Raw genomic sequence first — 15,693 nt, 5'->3', positions numbered from 1 at the left:
AATCGTTCCAAAGATGCATTTCCTTGCATGCTAATGTTTTATTCAGACATAATTAGTAAAATTATATTTGATATTGTGCATGATTATCATTAAAAACGAAGATTTCGTCAACCTTCTCTATATGCGCTTATATAAATTCCACCTCTTTTGCCAACCAGTGGGCGGAGACTAAACTTTGCAGGTGCGTGTGACGTCACGCGTTAACTCGTCTATAGAGAATAATTAGAATAATATAACGGCGAGGCTTGCCGATCCGTTATTTTTTTCGTGCCGAGCCTGATATATAACACAACGATGGGACAGTAACCTGTTTTTCTGTTTATCATACCACATTTCCCTAAAAATCTGCGAAACAATCCATTTCTTTATATTTAATATGAACGAATCCCCGCTGATTTTGCTGGTCCGGCTTTTACACGTTGACATACATGTAAAAACGGCGTTCGAAAAGACAACACGAATAATCGCTTATTTTAAACATCGTATCGAGAAAAAAAGTTGTTTGCACTACGAATGGGAAGAGTACAACCGCTTAAATTATAAACGTCTTGAATTGGAGATCAGGAATGGACTGCAGCGACAAATTTAATCTAAGAACACACTTCACCGAATAGTTTGGAGACGCCATTTTGGAGATGTGTATTGAAATTGACACTTTGATGATGGTGTCAATAATGACATAAGCGTGTTAAATCGTTTAATAAATAGTTGAGGATAAGCATACAGTTATCATTTGTCTTGACTTTCTGTGCAAAATTTGCGAGTGCAAAGACAATATCGATATTTAAGATTTATTGCCCCATTGATGACGTCATTTAACTTATGCAGTGCGGGCTGTTGTGATTTTTTTTAATTAAACGTTTTTGTGGTTTATGACTTTAAACTAGAATACAATATGAACGTTCTTGGTATCAAATTGTTGGTTTTGTTGAACCTGATTCATGTTGATAGAAATTGTTGACTTTATTGAAAATTCCACGTAACTCCAAACATTGACTTATACAGGAACTTCCTGTTGACCATGATATAAAAAAAATATATCAGGCAACGCTATATCAGGCAGATATCAATGCGGTGGTATGATAATAATTTGTTTTTCTAAAGGTCATAGGGAACTTCACCTTTTCCAGAGCATGCGAGTTTGGTTGTTGGTACCCATACAAATAGATTGGGTTCCCTTCGGGTACTCCGGATTACACCACTAAAAATCTTTCAGTAAGAACTTAACGGCTTGAAATTACAGCTATTATTCTGAATTAGTCCCAACGTTTGTGATAAGTTTAAACCTATTTATTTAAGCTCAATTGCATCGAAAGCCTGAGGCTTATAGAAACACTCTCGAGTCCGTTTCCTGGGCCTAAACACGTGCTTGGTGTCTAAAGGTGAAGATCTAGAGAACGCTCACCGAGTGGGGATCGAGCCCGTTACCTTCCGATCGCTAGGCGGACACCTTATCCAGTACGCCACGGCGAACGTTTGTGATTCTATAACGTTAAGTAGGAAGGAGTAATTGGACACTCACCGGGTCCTCACATAATGCAGCATTACGCGTGTGAGGACTGCACACACACACACACACACACACACACACACACACACACACACACACACACACACACACACACACACACACACACACACACACACACACACACACACACACACACACACACACACACACACACACACACACACACACACACACACACACACACACACACACACACACACACACACACACACACACACACACACACACACACACACACACACACACACACACACACACACACACTGCCATAAATAACTTATAGAAAATCCTAAAGGAAATGGACATATTTCCAAGCTGCAATTGTTGGATTCCACTTATATTTCTAACCATCTAATAATTTATCTAAATATAGAAATAAATATACTAGACATCCCCAATTTTGGAAATAAATTTACCCAATTTAGAAGGATGGGAGAGTCCACTAGGCATAAATGGGTTACAATCACAAACGCCTGTATGTCTCTGTATGTGAATGGATTTTCTGAGAATCCCAAATGTTACAACTATCAATATGCCTTCAAAGAGAAATGAAGCCTCGATGAAAGTAACTGTCTAGATAACTCCTATGTCTTTGTGCTTTGTTTCTAAAAAGGCATATCGTCATTATCTTGTATACAAATGTCAAGATTTGTTGTCATTTTATTTCACACAAGTTAAGATTAATCGAGGATGAATTAATGTAAGAATGAACATGATTGTGTGTTGATTGTTTTACTTTAAGCAAGTATAACCATAACAAAACAACGCCCATTGTAATACGTTTTGCCTTTGCAGGTTATCACGGATTAACAAAATTCGACATCAAGGCAGGTGCTAATAGTTAATCATATTACCTTCGTTGTATTCGCAGACAAATGCCTTGGTTTCGGAGCACGTTCTCTTTACGAAGGATGCGTTCGTATCTAAGGCAACGCAGTATTGACCCCCAGGGGACGCGGGCGCGTAGTTCGGGTCAGCAAAGTCTGTCCACGTGGGTCTCGTGCAGTCCGCTGACCATCGAAACGAGCAAGGGTCATTGGGCCGAGTTTCGCTTAAGCCTAGCCACATCTCCGATTTCCTTTATGACATAAATGTTAAAACGTATTTTTACATGAAAAACAAATGTAAAAATTAGTAAATAATGTTGTAATTGTCACACGTGTTAATTGTCTCTGAAGGTCGTTGCTTTATGGGCTTTCACAATTTCCCAATGATTGTAAATCATACAGCATTGACCGCAATTCGTTAAATACGATCCGGTAGTTTACTTAATGCACAAGCGTTAACTCGTAATTCTCTAAAGTGCTTTATGTCTGTCTGAATTAGTTTCATTAAATAGTTGACGAGACATTCACAAGTAAATTTTAAACTAATGAAACATAATTGTTTACATTATAAAATGCTATTTAATATACATGCATGTCTCTATTTGTAGGGAACTCATGTTAGCAATATATAAAAAACAATTAAATATCTTTACAACAGCATGAATTTACCACGTGAATCCCAACAAACCGAGCTCTAACCACGAATCTATAAAGCGTATCAGGGCGTGTCTCTTCGACACGTTGTCCAGACGCAGTAACGTGGCGCCGACACGTTCCTGGCACGTGCGGAGGGCGGAATGCCACGTGGTCGGTTGGAGGTAGAGGACCAGGCGTTGCTTGGTCGTGGTGGGAATGTTCGTCTCTGTGGAGAACACGTACGTGTATTCCATTCAAAGATGTAAAATATATGAGCCCTATTAGCCTGTGATGTCAGCACAGACATATAAGGCACGAACCTCTACGCACAAAGTGCATTTTGGATATTAAGAGATTTTCTGTAAACGAATAATACCATAAAAGCGGAAAGTGTTGACCCTGATTAGCCTTTGCGGAATGCCCAGGCTAATCTGTGACGACACTTTGCGCAAAGCCCAGGCTAATCTGGGACGACACTTTGCGCAATGCCCAGGCTAATCTGGGACGACACTTTGCGCAATGCCCAGGTTAATCTGGGACGACACTTTGCGCAATGCCCAGGCTAATCTGGGACGACACTTTGCGGAATGCCCAGGCTAATCTGGGACGACACTTTGCGGAATGCCCAGGCTAATCTGGGACGACACTTTGCGGAATGCCCAGGCTAATCTGGGACGACACTTTGCGGAATGCCCAGGCTAATCTGGGACGACACTTTGCGGAATGCCCAGGCTAATCTGGGACGACACTTTGCGGAATGCCCAGGCTAATCTGGGACGACACTTTGAGCATGAACAGGAAGCCCTGCTTTCCCAGAACGAGGCTAACATTAGACACCAGTGAAATAAATGTTCATCACAGTAACTATAATATTGGTTTTAACTGCAAAAACACTCAAGTTTCATAAAGAGAATATCACATTGAATCGCAATACTCATGCGAACATCATTGTTATCGTTTCCCGGATACTCATCAAATGTTTAAGCATAGATGTCATTTCCAATGGTAGACATGAATTGTGCTTAATATGTAAATGTAATTGTGCTTAAGGTTATTTTGGTTAGGCCGGACTACTCTAAGAAAAGACCACCTCTCCGGTAAAGATGACCTAATAATCTCCCAGATATCGGTTACGACACCAAAGGTTTACGAAGCGAGCCTTTAAAATCACTCTAGTTCTCGGATTGAAACCGTTTTAAAAACATGTTTTATATTCCAAATCATGGCATACATGAAACAACTAGCTCACCAATGTCAATGCTGTTTTTCACATGAATCTATTAGTTTTGTCAAAAAAGTGTTCTTTCATTTTAAAAAGCATCTCTGATTGTGTGATGCCTAGACACACCAACGCATTTTATGGTTAGAGAAAACCATTGGCATTATGCAGCAACGAAGTTGAAACAACTTGCCGTGTGCATTGACATAGTTACGAAGCCGCCACAGTGATTATTTAGGAGTTATGTCAAGCCACGGACTCTAGATACGCTCCGTGGTTTAGCAAGGTATGTTTTAAATGAATAAAGTTCTTACAACTTATTTAAATATCACTAAGCCGGTATCTGTTACATTTTTGCTGTTGAGTATATTAAAGTTAAGAATAATAACCGTGGGAATGCGACCTCCTCTTTCAAGTGCACATTCTTCATTTGGTAATTTATTATTTACTTTAAACACGCATTCGGTAATATGGCATTTACTTTAAACGCCCGAGTGATCGTGTGCTAAATACTGAGTGTTTGATGGATAAACCTTCAAAACTTATGCGTTTGTGTTATTGCAAACGTCATTGATAAACATCCGGGTGTATTCTTTCGAACGACAATATATACGTGCTGTTCTTTTATGAAAGCGTCATGTTTCCGGATGTAAATTAAACAAAAATATTCAACAAAAAATCTGAAATTAATAAGGACTGCTGATGTCGTAATTACAACTTTATATCTGTTAATATGACTTTATTTCGACTTAAAATGTTTAACTAAGACTTAATATAGATTAATAACGACGGTTTGCTTCGTTGCTACAAGATAAGAAGTCGTAATTTTTAGACACAAAGACGTTATTACGAAAAACTAAGTCGCAAAAACAAGAGTAAAAGTCGCCATTTTGTGATACTATGCTCTAATTAAGAAATTTTTGGGTTTGACATTTAATAATTAAGACTTGTTTTTAAAGTAACACCCGGTAATAGCACGATTTTGCACATTTATTGTTAATAGTTTTTTTTTACTATTCAATTGGATACCATTCCTGGTTTGTTTAAAGGTTTATTTGGTCTAAGGAATTGCATTAAAAGCAAAAACATTTTAACCAACTAATACACGAGTAGAAAACGGGGCTTAAAGCATATTTGTAAATTGCCGTCCCAGATTTGCCTGTGCAGTCTTTCCACCTTGAATAACTTTTCGCTAAAAAAGTCTTCCTTAAAACAAAAACTGCAATAACAGCGGAAAGTGTCGTGCTTTATAAGTGTGTACTGCAACGGCTTATCTGAGACGAAATCGTACGCACGTGTATTACGCCCCATTGTCCCAGATCGAGGCTCCAATAACTCTACTAGACATGAGGATGGCTAAGGTTCTCATTAATCAAGCTACTCTGTTTTAAGAGTGTTCGATTCGAGTGGCAGAATACGCACATTCAGATTCAAGACAGTACGCTCCGTGTTAAACGTTTATACTTCGAACTTGACACCATCATTCGATAAATATCATTAGAAATCGGTTTTCGAGTTTCAAAAGCAAGATTTTGCGATATATCCAATTAATAATCAATAAATCTTGTAGATGATGTTAATCGAAGATGGGCAAAGCTGATTACCAATAAGATTACCAATTAGAGAGTAAGATGACAAATCTAACGGAATGAACCAGGTAGGTTAATATTGAATTTCGACACTTTTTTCCAAGGTTATTTATATTTCAATCGGGATATTTATATTTCAATCGATACCTACTTTTTGGAATGAATGTTATGGCACTTTCATTATCGCTACAACGTGGTTTGTCGACTACTTAACCTATTTATGCCTTTCGTCTAGAAAAAAGGCCATGTAAAACAGCGTAGACCCAGATGAAAACAATGCGGCGTCTCATCAGGGTCTGCGCTGTTTGCTTTAAGGAATTTCTGTAAGAAATATTCTAAATATATAAATAAATATACTAGACATCCCTAATTTTGGAAATAAATTGATCCAATTTAGAAGGATGGCCGAGTCCACTAGGCATAAATGGGATAAAAAAATAAGCGTTCGTGTATTTATTAAAATAAATCGAAATCGTAAAACTAATAAAGATGTTGTAAATACAGGGGAGTTGTACAGGGGAGACATGCTAGAGTTTGTAACAAGATTTTGTTCCAAGCGTGCCTGGGTTTTAATCCCGCGAAAGGCAGAGTGTTTTTTTGTCATTTCAATCATTGTATACTATTACAAACATTATAGTTTGCACGCCAATGCATGAATACTTGTATTACTTACTGCATTTAATATGAAATCATGTTTTTAAGTCTCTTTAATTAATTGTAGGACCTACCGTAACGCGGTATGGTGTTTGAAGGACACGTGGATTTGATGTTAGTGACGTCACAGCATGACGTAGGAAATATGCTGCTTTCTGATACTACTTTACCAGCCGCTTTGACGGTTTCTGTGTACATGCAACATTGAAATTACACAATAATATATATTATTTTCATCAATCGTAACACATTTTAAAGGTAAGGACTGCAATTCCAGCGCATATGGTATAAACAATGATTTTCTTAAATTTTCAATGGTATATTGTTCTGTCTCGAATGCATGCGTTGTTCATATTTTGAAAATCTTGTGAAATGGCTTATGACAAATGTAAGATATTAAAAAACAATATATATATATATATATATATATATATATTGGCAAAAATGAATGGAACTGGAAGTTCTTTTATATTAAATGACCATTTAAAGTGGGTACTGGAAATGCCGCACTCCATCGCCATAAACGTGATTCCACATATTAAAAAAACACGCAATATTGTGAAAAGGCTCACAAAACTACACAATATTTGCAAAGGTAATTAGTGAGACACGAAAACTAAAATCCTACTTTCGAATATAAGTTAAGAATGAAACGTTTCCAAAGTACCTTTCCATAAATGTTTTCTGAACAAAATAGAGACCGTGCGTGACGTCAAGTTGACGTTTTGGAATGTGACGTCATGTGTGAAATGCACGTGACAGTCGGAAGTATCCAGACTCCATGTGTAGCCCCAGCATTCTTGATCCTCATAGCGCCACGTGTCGCATAACTCTCGGCAGGTGGTATTCGAGACTTTCATAGGACCGATTGTGGAATCTAACCCGATATTACCGCTCGTACCCAAATCGTACGATTTTACGGTTGTTTCTAAAAAAAGCAATGGCATGTGGTTAAAACTTGATTTAACCCATTAATGCCTAGTGGACTCTACCATTCTTCTAAATTGGATCAATTTATTTCCAAAATTGTGGATGCCTAGTATATTTATTTCTATATTTATAATATTTCTTATAGAAAATCCTTTCAGCAAACAGCGCAGACCCAGATGAGACGCCGCATCATGCGGCGTCTCATCTGGGTCTACGCTGTTTTCTAAGGCCTTTTTTCTAGAAGCTAGGCATAAATGGGTAATATTCAAAAGCCTTTCCGCTTCAACCGAAGTACTGCCTCCTGAAGGTCTAACTAATGCCATTCATTAACCCTTCTTATCAATAAAGATTATCGTTAAAAGTTTCTTCGAAATTGGAAAAGTTTTAGGTCAATCTGCGACCCTTAGCTTGTAGCAAATTTGACAAGGTGAAAAAAACTGTATACAGTGATAACGTGTGGATACAGAAAAGAAATCACTTTCACAGCGTACTTAGACAAATGCCTTTTCTTATATTCAAGCTCTAATGGTATATTTTTTAACGAATCACGAAGATATTTTTATAATCTATGTAAACGATTTAAGTAACACTCCATAAACTGTTTATTAATATGATCTGCCATGCTTTACTGGCTTAACGTTGCACGAAGGAATATATAGAAAACTGCTCGGTTTAATTGTAGCATTTTGTATGTCCCTTTATAAAAGATGCCACTGTTTCTCATAATAACACGCGTTAATTTGCAAAAGCAAAAAAGTCTTACCATTTAACGACATGCATACAAACGGGTAAAACTCATCACAGCTCGCGGTAAGCCACGTGGAGGCGGTGACGTTGAGAACCGCGCACAGGGCCGTTTCCAGCAGACTTCCAGAGGGAGGGGCCCGGGGGTCCCACGTGACTTCCTTGACCCCCGAGCAGTCGGACCACACCCATACATCCGGGTCTGTTTGGGGACAGGGTTCGTGCAGTCCTAGCCAAATTAGGTATGTGCTGAAAATAATCGTATAGCGACGAGGACATTCGTTTGTTTCCTGTGTGATAAAGCGTTCTATATAGTAATAGAAAAGGGAGACATATACATATTTTTGTGAGTGCTTTTTTCATTTGCTGTGTTAAATTTCATGTTTATTTGCACGAAAACTAGTTGTCCTAGTAATAGTAGGTTATATAAAGATCTAAATTATTTAATAAAACAAAAAAGCATGCTGTGCAGCAGGTTTTGCTTTAAAATAAAAAAGTAAACACGTACACCAAATATGAACCTCACATGTCATTAACCTCAAGACATATAATTGTGACTAGTACATATGATACGACCATCACGAAAGGAATCTTACACACACAAAAAAAAAAACGCTGGCTAATAGATAGAATCCCACATGCAGCTTCAACTACATTAAACATGTTCAATGCAATCTTATTTTAACACATCTTTCATTTTGACAGACGTTACCACCATATACGAACCTGGTTTTAGGCAGATACTTTGTCCACGTCTGTTGCGTAGCAAAATAATCTAGCGCGCGTTTTGCATTCAGGAGATGTTTCCCACTTTTGCGACATATTTGGAACGCTTCGTTCCACGTATGCGCTTCTAGATACACATCCACTTCCGGTGACGTCATAGTTGAGTTTTCAATATCAAGAACACCTGTAAGCATCAAATGTTGTTATTATAAAAACAAATCAATGTGCTACTTGTTTTAGTAATGGTATTGGTCGCATTCATTTTGGTATGTGATTTCTCAATGATTTTATACGGGTCAGCGTTCTGTACATCAAGTGAGTTTACGAAAATTTCCGTAATAAAGGATAAAAATTAATGAAAAAAAAAAAATTGAGCTGTACCGTGGGATAATCAGACTTAATGCATGTTTTAAGAATAGCTGGTTCACTTCGCACAGGCTAATCGGGGACGTAACTTTTCGGATGTTATTGCATTTTTCGGTTAAAGGGAGTCTCTTTTTAGCGAAATGACAGTTAAGTCGGAAAGAGCGTCCTTGGTAAACCGGTGCGGACTGCATATGCTCATATGGGACGACATTTTTCGACCCAGCATTAAAGCCCGTTTTTCCAGTGCGATGCTAAAATATGTTTTAGTCAATTTATGACTTACCGCACTGTGTATCAGGGAATTCAGATTCATCCGATCTCTGTGAGTTGAATGTTTCGTTACTTACACTGCCTGAAGTACAAAATACATGTGTTTTAATAATATAACCAAAATACTGCCTATACGACCTAAGTCATGGCCTGTTTTCGACCTTCAGTAAAAGATAATCTAAAAAGCGTGTATAACCGACAGACTGTTTTAACTTCTAAAGTTCCAAGGTTCGATCCTCAGTCCCGACACACCCTTTTTCTAATTTAATTTACCATTTTGATTGCAATTGAAATTCATTATACTCTTTTATATTTTAGAGTTTTGTAAACAAATTGATTATATATTTTGAAGTCCATTTTTAAGTGTGTGTAAAACTTTAAATCGCTAGTCTGTCTGTGGCGATTTTATATGTTGTGATTTTATATTTTGTAATTTTATAAAGCTACAGTTATAGAAACAAACGTAGGCAGGATTTCAAATGCAAAATAAAGCACGCAAATCATTAAGTAAAGGCCAAAGGCGATATTGGTATTTAATTGTGTTCAAATTACAATTTCAAAAAAAGGATCCAGTTTACGTATGTTTAAAAAAAAACACATCGCTTAAACACGTGCTAAATAAGTTTCATTTTTGTTTTCGTTTTCTTAATCGTTCCCGATTTCATATCTTTGTGCGTTGTGCGTCTATTTTGCGATTTCTCTTCTTCGCTCAACGCCTACGCACATGTGTACATGCGCTGTGCATGTTATACCAGATATGTTCTCGCACAGACCTTCGAAACAAATTGTGTCTACTTGTATTGCCACCACTTCCACCATCACCACCACCACTACTATAAATAACTACTACCACTCCTACTTCTTGTACTACTGCTGTTGCTGCTATTGCTGCTGTTGTAACTGCTACTTATAAAACTGTCCCCAGGTATTGTAGAATCTAAGTCCAGCTCCACCCCCTCCCCCAAGCCTCTGCAACCGACCCAGACTTCTGCACGTATAACCAATAACGGATGTTGTGTGATACTAGTACAATTCCGTAATCATACTGCTATTTATATCATTCATAATCAGCGTTTATCTGAGTTCACATGCATGAATCCTTGTATAAAATGTTACGCAGATGTCGTGTAATATTTTCCCCAGTGTAGTTAATGTCAGTGTTATCAGCAAGGTAATATCGCACGAATATTAGGCTTGACATGCGATGCAATAAAATATTTAGATTTATAATAATTATGTTCAATGCACGCATGCATATTTTGCGTTATTGGTTTCATACATTTACTTAACTTTGTTAAAAAATAAACATCCTTTTCTAAAGTATTACATTCTCATAAACATATTTGTTTTTTAAAATGCATAAAAATTGTTGTTATTTTGACGCATGTGTATTTACGATTTCTTTATTATTATTTTTTTACAACGAGCTGCATATGCTTAAGTCGCAAATAAACTGTTCTGTTCTGCTCTGTTAGACTCATATATATGTTCTGAAATACCTAAGTTGCTTTGAAGCTTTGATGCAAACTTCTATGCCCCTTATCTCATTCTACATAATTGTTTAGTCAGGGTAGCGGATAATTATGACGCCAACGTCTCATCGATTATAAGAAGAAGCTATTTTGTGCGTGGTCACGTCTGTTACTATGGAAAAAAAGGGCTTAATGCATGTGCGTTAAGTGTCGTCCCGGACCTAAATACGAGACAACAATTTCTACTTTTATTTTAATTTTTCGTTTAAAGGTCTTTTCTTAGCGAAGATACAATTTATTCGGAAAGCTTCGTCCCTATTCAGCCTGTGCGGACTGCACAGGCTAATCTGGGACGACACTCAACGCACATGCATTAAGCCATATTTGCCCAAAGTTAGGCCCATATTCATGTACAGGTCCAGCGAGTAAAATTATTGCAGCAACTCGTCTCAGTAGCCATTGCTTTAACATAGTGTAATCAAATGAGTCGCGTTCTGAGAAAACTGACCTTAATGCATGTGCGTAAACTGTTGTCCCAGATTAGCCTGTGCAATCCGCACAGGCTAATCAGGGACGACACTTTCCGCTTGTATGACATTTTTCATTTAAATGATGTCTCTTCTAAGCAAAAATCCAATTAAGGCGGAAAGTGTCGTCCCTGATTAGCCTGTGCGAACTGCATAGGCTAATCTGGGACGACACTTTACCCATATGCATTATGCCCAGTTTTCTCAGAACGCGACTGAACTGTCTCATTGAACAATCATTAAACAATGATTGTCTTTTAAAAATCAATTATTTCACACATCGAAATTGTAATTTGAAACTTATCTTAAAGCCGAACATGTAATGTGTATGTTTAAATTGCGTTTATCTGCGTGTAGCTATTCTGTTGTTTTTTTTTAAATCGTTACCTGGCTAATACTCACTTGAAAAGCATCGTTTCACATAAAGGCTGCTTCCAACGTCGGAAACCCTCCTGGATTTGACGTCAAAGAAGTCGGGTCTGAGTACCACGTGTAGGGTACATCCGGCAGCGTCCATTGTGTAACCCCAGCATTCCTCGACCAACAGCAAGTCCGGATGTGGGTAGATGTCGGATGCGTTAAGGCATCGTTCTGCACATGCGTCGTTGGATTTTTCCCCTATGAGTAATATGTCGTTTTGTGGCGAAAAATCATCGGACGTCACCCCCTTTACGTCGTTGAATTCCTCGAAAACACATGGCCCTTTTCAACAAAAATAAACATATCAACGCATGTATCTAGATAATAAATGTATACTACTCAAAATTTGCTAAGGATCGCTTTTTGTTTTCACATTATCTTCAAATCAATTTAATTTAAATTGTTATTTTGGATGTTTTGATCTTAGAATGTGTGTTTTTGATTTTATTTTTATGTATTGATAAAAAAAAAATCATTGATGCGTGACGCTGGCTGAATCTAGCTAGGGGTGAACTTCAAATTACAAATACTATAAAAAGTGATCCTCAGCAAATTTTGAGTAGTATATTTAGTTTTCAATGTTTATAAAGCTCCATTTTTTTTTACGATTCTCAGGATTTACATCAATTTATCTTGCAAATGGGGCCACAGAGTGGACACTTTCAACCGATTTCACGTTAACACCATTACTAACAAAACGGTGTAGTGGAGCGAACAACCTTTAATGTGTTACTAAGAAGAAAAAAAACGCACCAACAATGAAATTTGCGAATTTGTTTACAGGTCACTGTTTGGAACAAGTAACCCCCGGTCGCAAAGCATGCACCCTACCCTACCACTTGTAATATGAGACTCGTTCTATGAAAAATGGGCGTAATGAAAAGTGCGTTAAGTGTCATCCCAGATTAGCCTCTGCAGTCCACACAGGCTTGTCTGTTGCGGAACTTTAAGCTTTTATGGAAGTTTTCATGTAAACGAAGTCTCTCCTAAATGATCATCCAGTTAACGCACACGCTAGTCTGGGAATACCCTTTTCGCACATGCATTAAGCCCTGTTTTCTCAAAAATATGTTCTATTCACTGTTCTGATAACATATAATGCTTACATATTGTGCTCGGTATATTTTCGGTAGTTTTAATTGTAATTTCCACTGTCTGTAACTGTAAAATGCCAGTTTTAAATTACTGATTTTTCTATTCTTACATAACAAAAAGCATAATATAAGCAATAGAACCTACCGTTTTCATGCAAGCAATAAAACCGATGTCGTTCTGAGCAGTTTCCCCGCGTGAAGTCGTGTATGAAGATTTTCGATTGACCGGAAACGGTCGCGTTCACCTGATGGTAGGCGCAATAGGCGCCTTCCGGTCCGTCGGGAAGGTGAAAGTTGTCAGCGCTGTTCCAGTAGATTATCCGGTAGTCCTGCAGTGTCCGGCAGTCGCTGCTGTAATAGGTCTCCCCTGTGAGCCACGCCTTCCGATGGAGTGCGATCCACGCTGGTGGACCATTGCTTAAAATAGGAACTACAGCTACTACATGTATATCTGTTACTGTTTCAATAAGGTAGCATTACTTATTATTTTATTAGTATCAATTATGTATTAACTTTTCATATATCGTATAAAATGTATATTGTCCGTTCGTCCGGCAGTCCGACAGATCATGTCCAGATTATAACAAACTTAGACAAGTTGAACTTACTTGCCCTGCGTTTTAACTATGGGGAATTACTTGTCGTCCGCACTCAACACCAGTGCGCCCTAGCTTTAAGGTCAATGTCACACGTGAAGGCTAGTTATGCTCGATTTGTTACTGTGGGCGCAGGTACTTCTTAAAAGTACCCCGGGTACTCTTTAGTCTACTTCAAAGTACGTTGGATACGGATAATACATTATATACTCAAAAGTACAACGGAGTATTGCCTAAAGGCGGATGTTCCGTGCCTGGTGAACTTTCAAGTATGACCTGAACAAACAACGACCAATTGCGCTATATATGTTCATAAAAGAGTTTTCGGTGCTCAATCATGTGTCGTGGAAGAATCTTTTCCTCTGCCTTATCGTGTTTAACCGTTAAATCAATGAATCAAAAACGTTTTAATTAATTTAAAAATCTTCGGAAACGTAAGTAATGCTGTAATAAATATTTTGAAAAAATGTGTTTCCTTTTCTGCGATATAATTTTAAGTTTTTTATTTGGGAGGACGGGCAGGGGGGGGGAGGGGGTTATATTGAATTCTTACGGTATTACAAATACTAACTGAATGTTTATAAGTCCTTGCCGTGGCGTGGTAGATATGGTTTTCGTCTAGCGATCGGGAGGTCTCGGATTCGATTCCCACTATGGGAATTTCTTCCCAATTGACACCAAGTACTTGTTCTAGTCCCAGGAAACGGACTAGAGCGCTTCAAATAAACCTTATGCTTTCTATGCAATCGAGTTAAATTAAATATGCTTAAACTCATAAACTTCGGATACAACCTAGTTATTATTGTCAGACCACTTTGTCAAATGTTAAATTGATTAAAGATAGAACGCGCAAAATTGATAAATGTTCTTCAAAGAATGATAAGAGGTTAAGTGTCTAAACATTCGTGTATTCAGGCTGTTTATACATGTATATACAGCTCTCAAAGATGTATTGCTTTAACTGCTTTTTATTAAAGATTGGTGCGAAAATTACAGATAATTACCGCTGCATACATTTAAAGCATATTTAAAATTTAATATACGATCCAACAGTCCGCGTGGTGGCCATGTTGTTTTGTAAAGTTAGACTAGTTGAGCCTCACTCTGGGAAAACGGGTCTTAATGCACGTGTGTAAAGTGTCGTCCCAGATTAGCCTGTTCAGTCTGTGATGCTTATAAAGGACGACAGGTTCCTTTTGTATGGATTTTTTAAATTAAGTCTCTTGTAAACGAAATTCCAGTCTAGACGGAAATTGTCGTCCCAGATTAGCTTGAACGGACATGCATTTAGCACCGTTTTGATATCAGACACTATCTTAAAACACTCGCTGTACGTTATGTATAAAACATATGAGCCGTGCTCTGGGGAAAAGGGGTTTAATGCATGTGTGTAAAGAATCGTCCCAGATTAGCCTGTGCATTGCACACGATTTTTATTATATTTTCTGTTTGAAGGAAGTATCATCTCAGCAAAATCCAGTTTAGGCGGAAATTGTCGTCCCTGATTAGCCTTTGCGGACTTCACATACTAATTTGGGACGACACTTTACGCACATGCATTATACCCACTTTTCACAGAGAACGGCTCATATATCTTAAATAAAGAATGACGTTTGATTATCAGAAGATATTTTAGTTTTGATATACAATGAAAATGTATTTAATTTAACATCTTTATCATTACTTAAATCATTTTCAAGGCTTAAACAGTTTAAAGCATTAAACACGAACACACTCAAAAAGATTGCAGATGAAGTTTTGCGCTTTTGCTAAATATCAATTCACAAGGCATGTTAACTACCTTATCCGCATGTATGTGACCTACATACGTTGTGTCTATAGGTACACTGTCGACAGTATGTCAAACCGATAATTCACGGGACTGTCAATAATATTTTCAGAAAACACTTACTGAATAACCAGAAGTTGTTTTCAGGATGAAGCATTCGTAAACAAATCAGGAATTCCCTAGTCTCGATAATAGCAGTATATTATGCAGTATACTATATTATGATAACAATAAAACGTGCGAAATTCTGCGAGTTTCGGTTGTGTCATATGATCATTAATAGTTTAAGCATGAAAAATGTCT

General features: G+C 37.6%; 1 protein-coding gene and 1 long non-coding RNA gene across 4 annotated transcripts in view; one reads left to right on the top strand and one right to left on the bottom strand.

Moving 5' to 3' along the window:
- Positions 1 to 15,693, bottom strand: part of LOC127852267 (uncharacterized) — a 49,756-nt gene that overhangs the window by 4,907 nt on the left and 29,156 nt on the right. For all 3 annotated transcript variants that reach the window (XM_052386158.1, XM_052386159.1, XM_052386157.1), the window contains 9 exons: positions 13,151 to 13,422; positions 11,894 to 12,193; positions 9,506 to 9,574; positions 8,857 to 9,040; positions 8,150 to 8,379; positions 7,124 to 7,384; positions 6,531 to 6,644; positions 3,028 to 3,220; positions 2,386 to 2,609 (listed from right to left, as the gene is read on the bottom strand). In XM_052386158.1, the coding sequence (XP_052242118.1) occupies positions 2,386 to 2,609; positions 3,028 to 3,220; positions 6,531 to 6,644; positions 7,124 to 7,384; positions 8,150 to 8,379; positions 8,857 to 9,040; positions 9,506 to 9,574; positions 11,894 to 12,193; positions 13,151 to 13,422 (1,847 nt within the window). The remainder of the gene's footprint in view (positions 1 to 2,385; positions 2,610 to 3,027; positions 3,221 to 6,530; positions 6,645 to 7,123; positions 7,385 to 8,149; positions 8,380 to 8,856; positions 9,041 to 9,505; positions 9,575 to 11,893; positions 12,194 to 13,150; positions 13,423 to 15,693) is intronic.
- Positions 4,388 to 6,827, top strand: LOC127852271 (uncharacterized). The gene is made up of 3 exons (XR_008036158.1): positions 4,388 to 4,499; positions 5,784 to 5,870; positions 6,524 to 6,827. It is a non-coding gene; the product is annotated as an uncharacterized LOC127852271 (long non-coding RNA).

This window comes from Dreissena polymorpha, chromosome 12 (genome assembly GCF_020536995.1).
Source record: "Dreissena polymorpha isolate Duluth1 chromosome 12, UMN_Dpol_1.0, whole genome shotgun sequence".
NCBI lineage: Eukaryota > Metazoa > Mollusca > Bivalvia > Myida > Dreissenidae > Dreissena > Dreissena polymorpha.
This window is presented reverse-complemented; position numbering and strand designations above follow the sequence as displayed.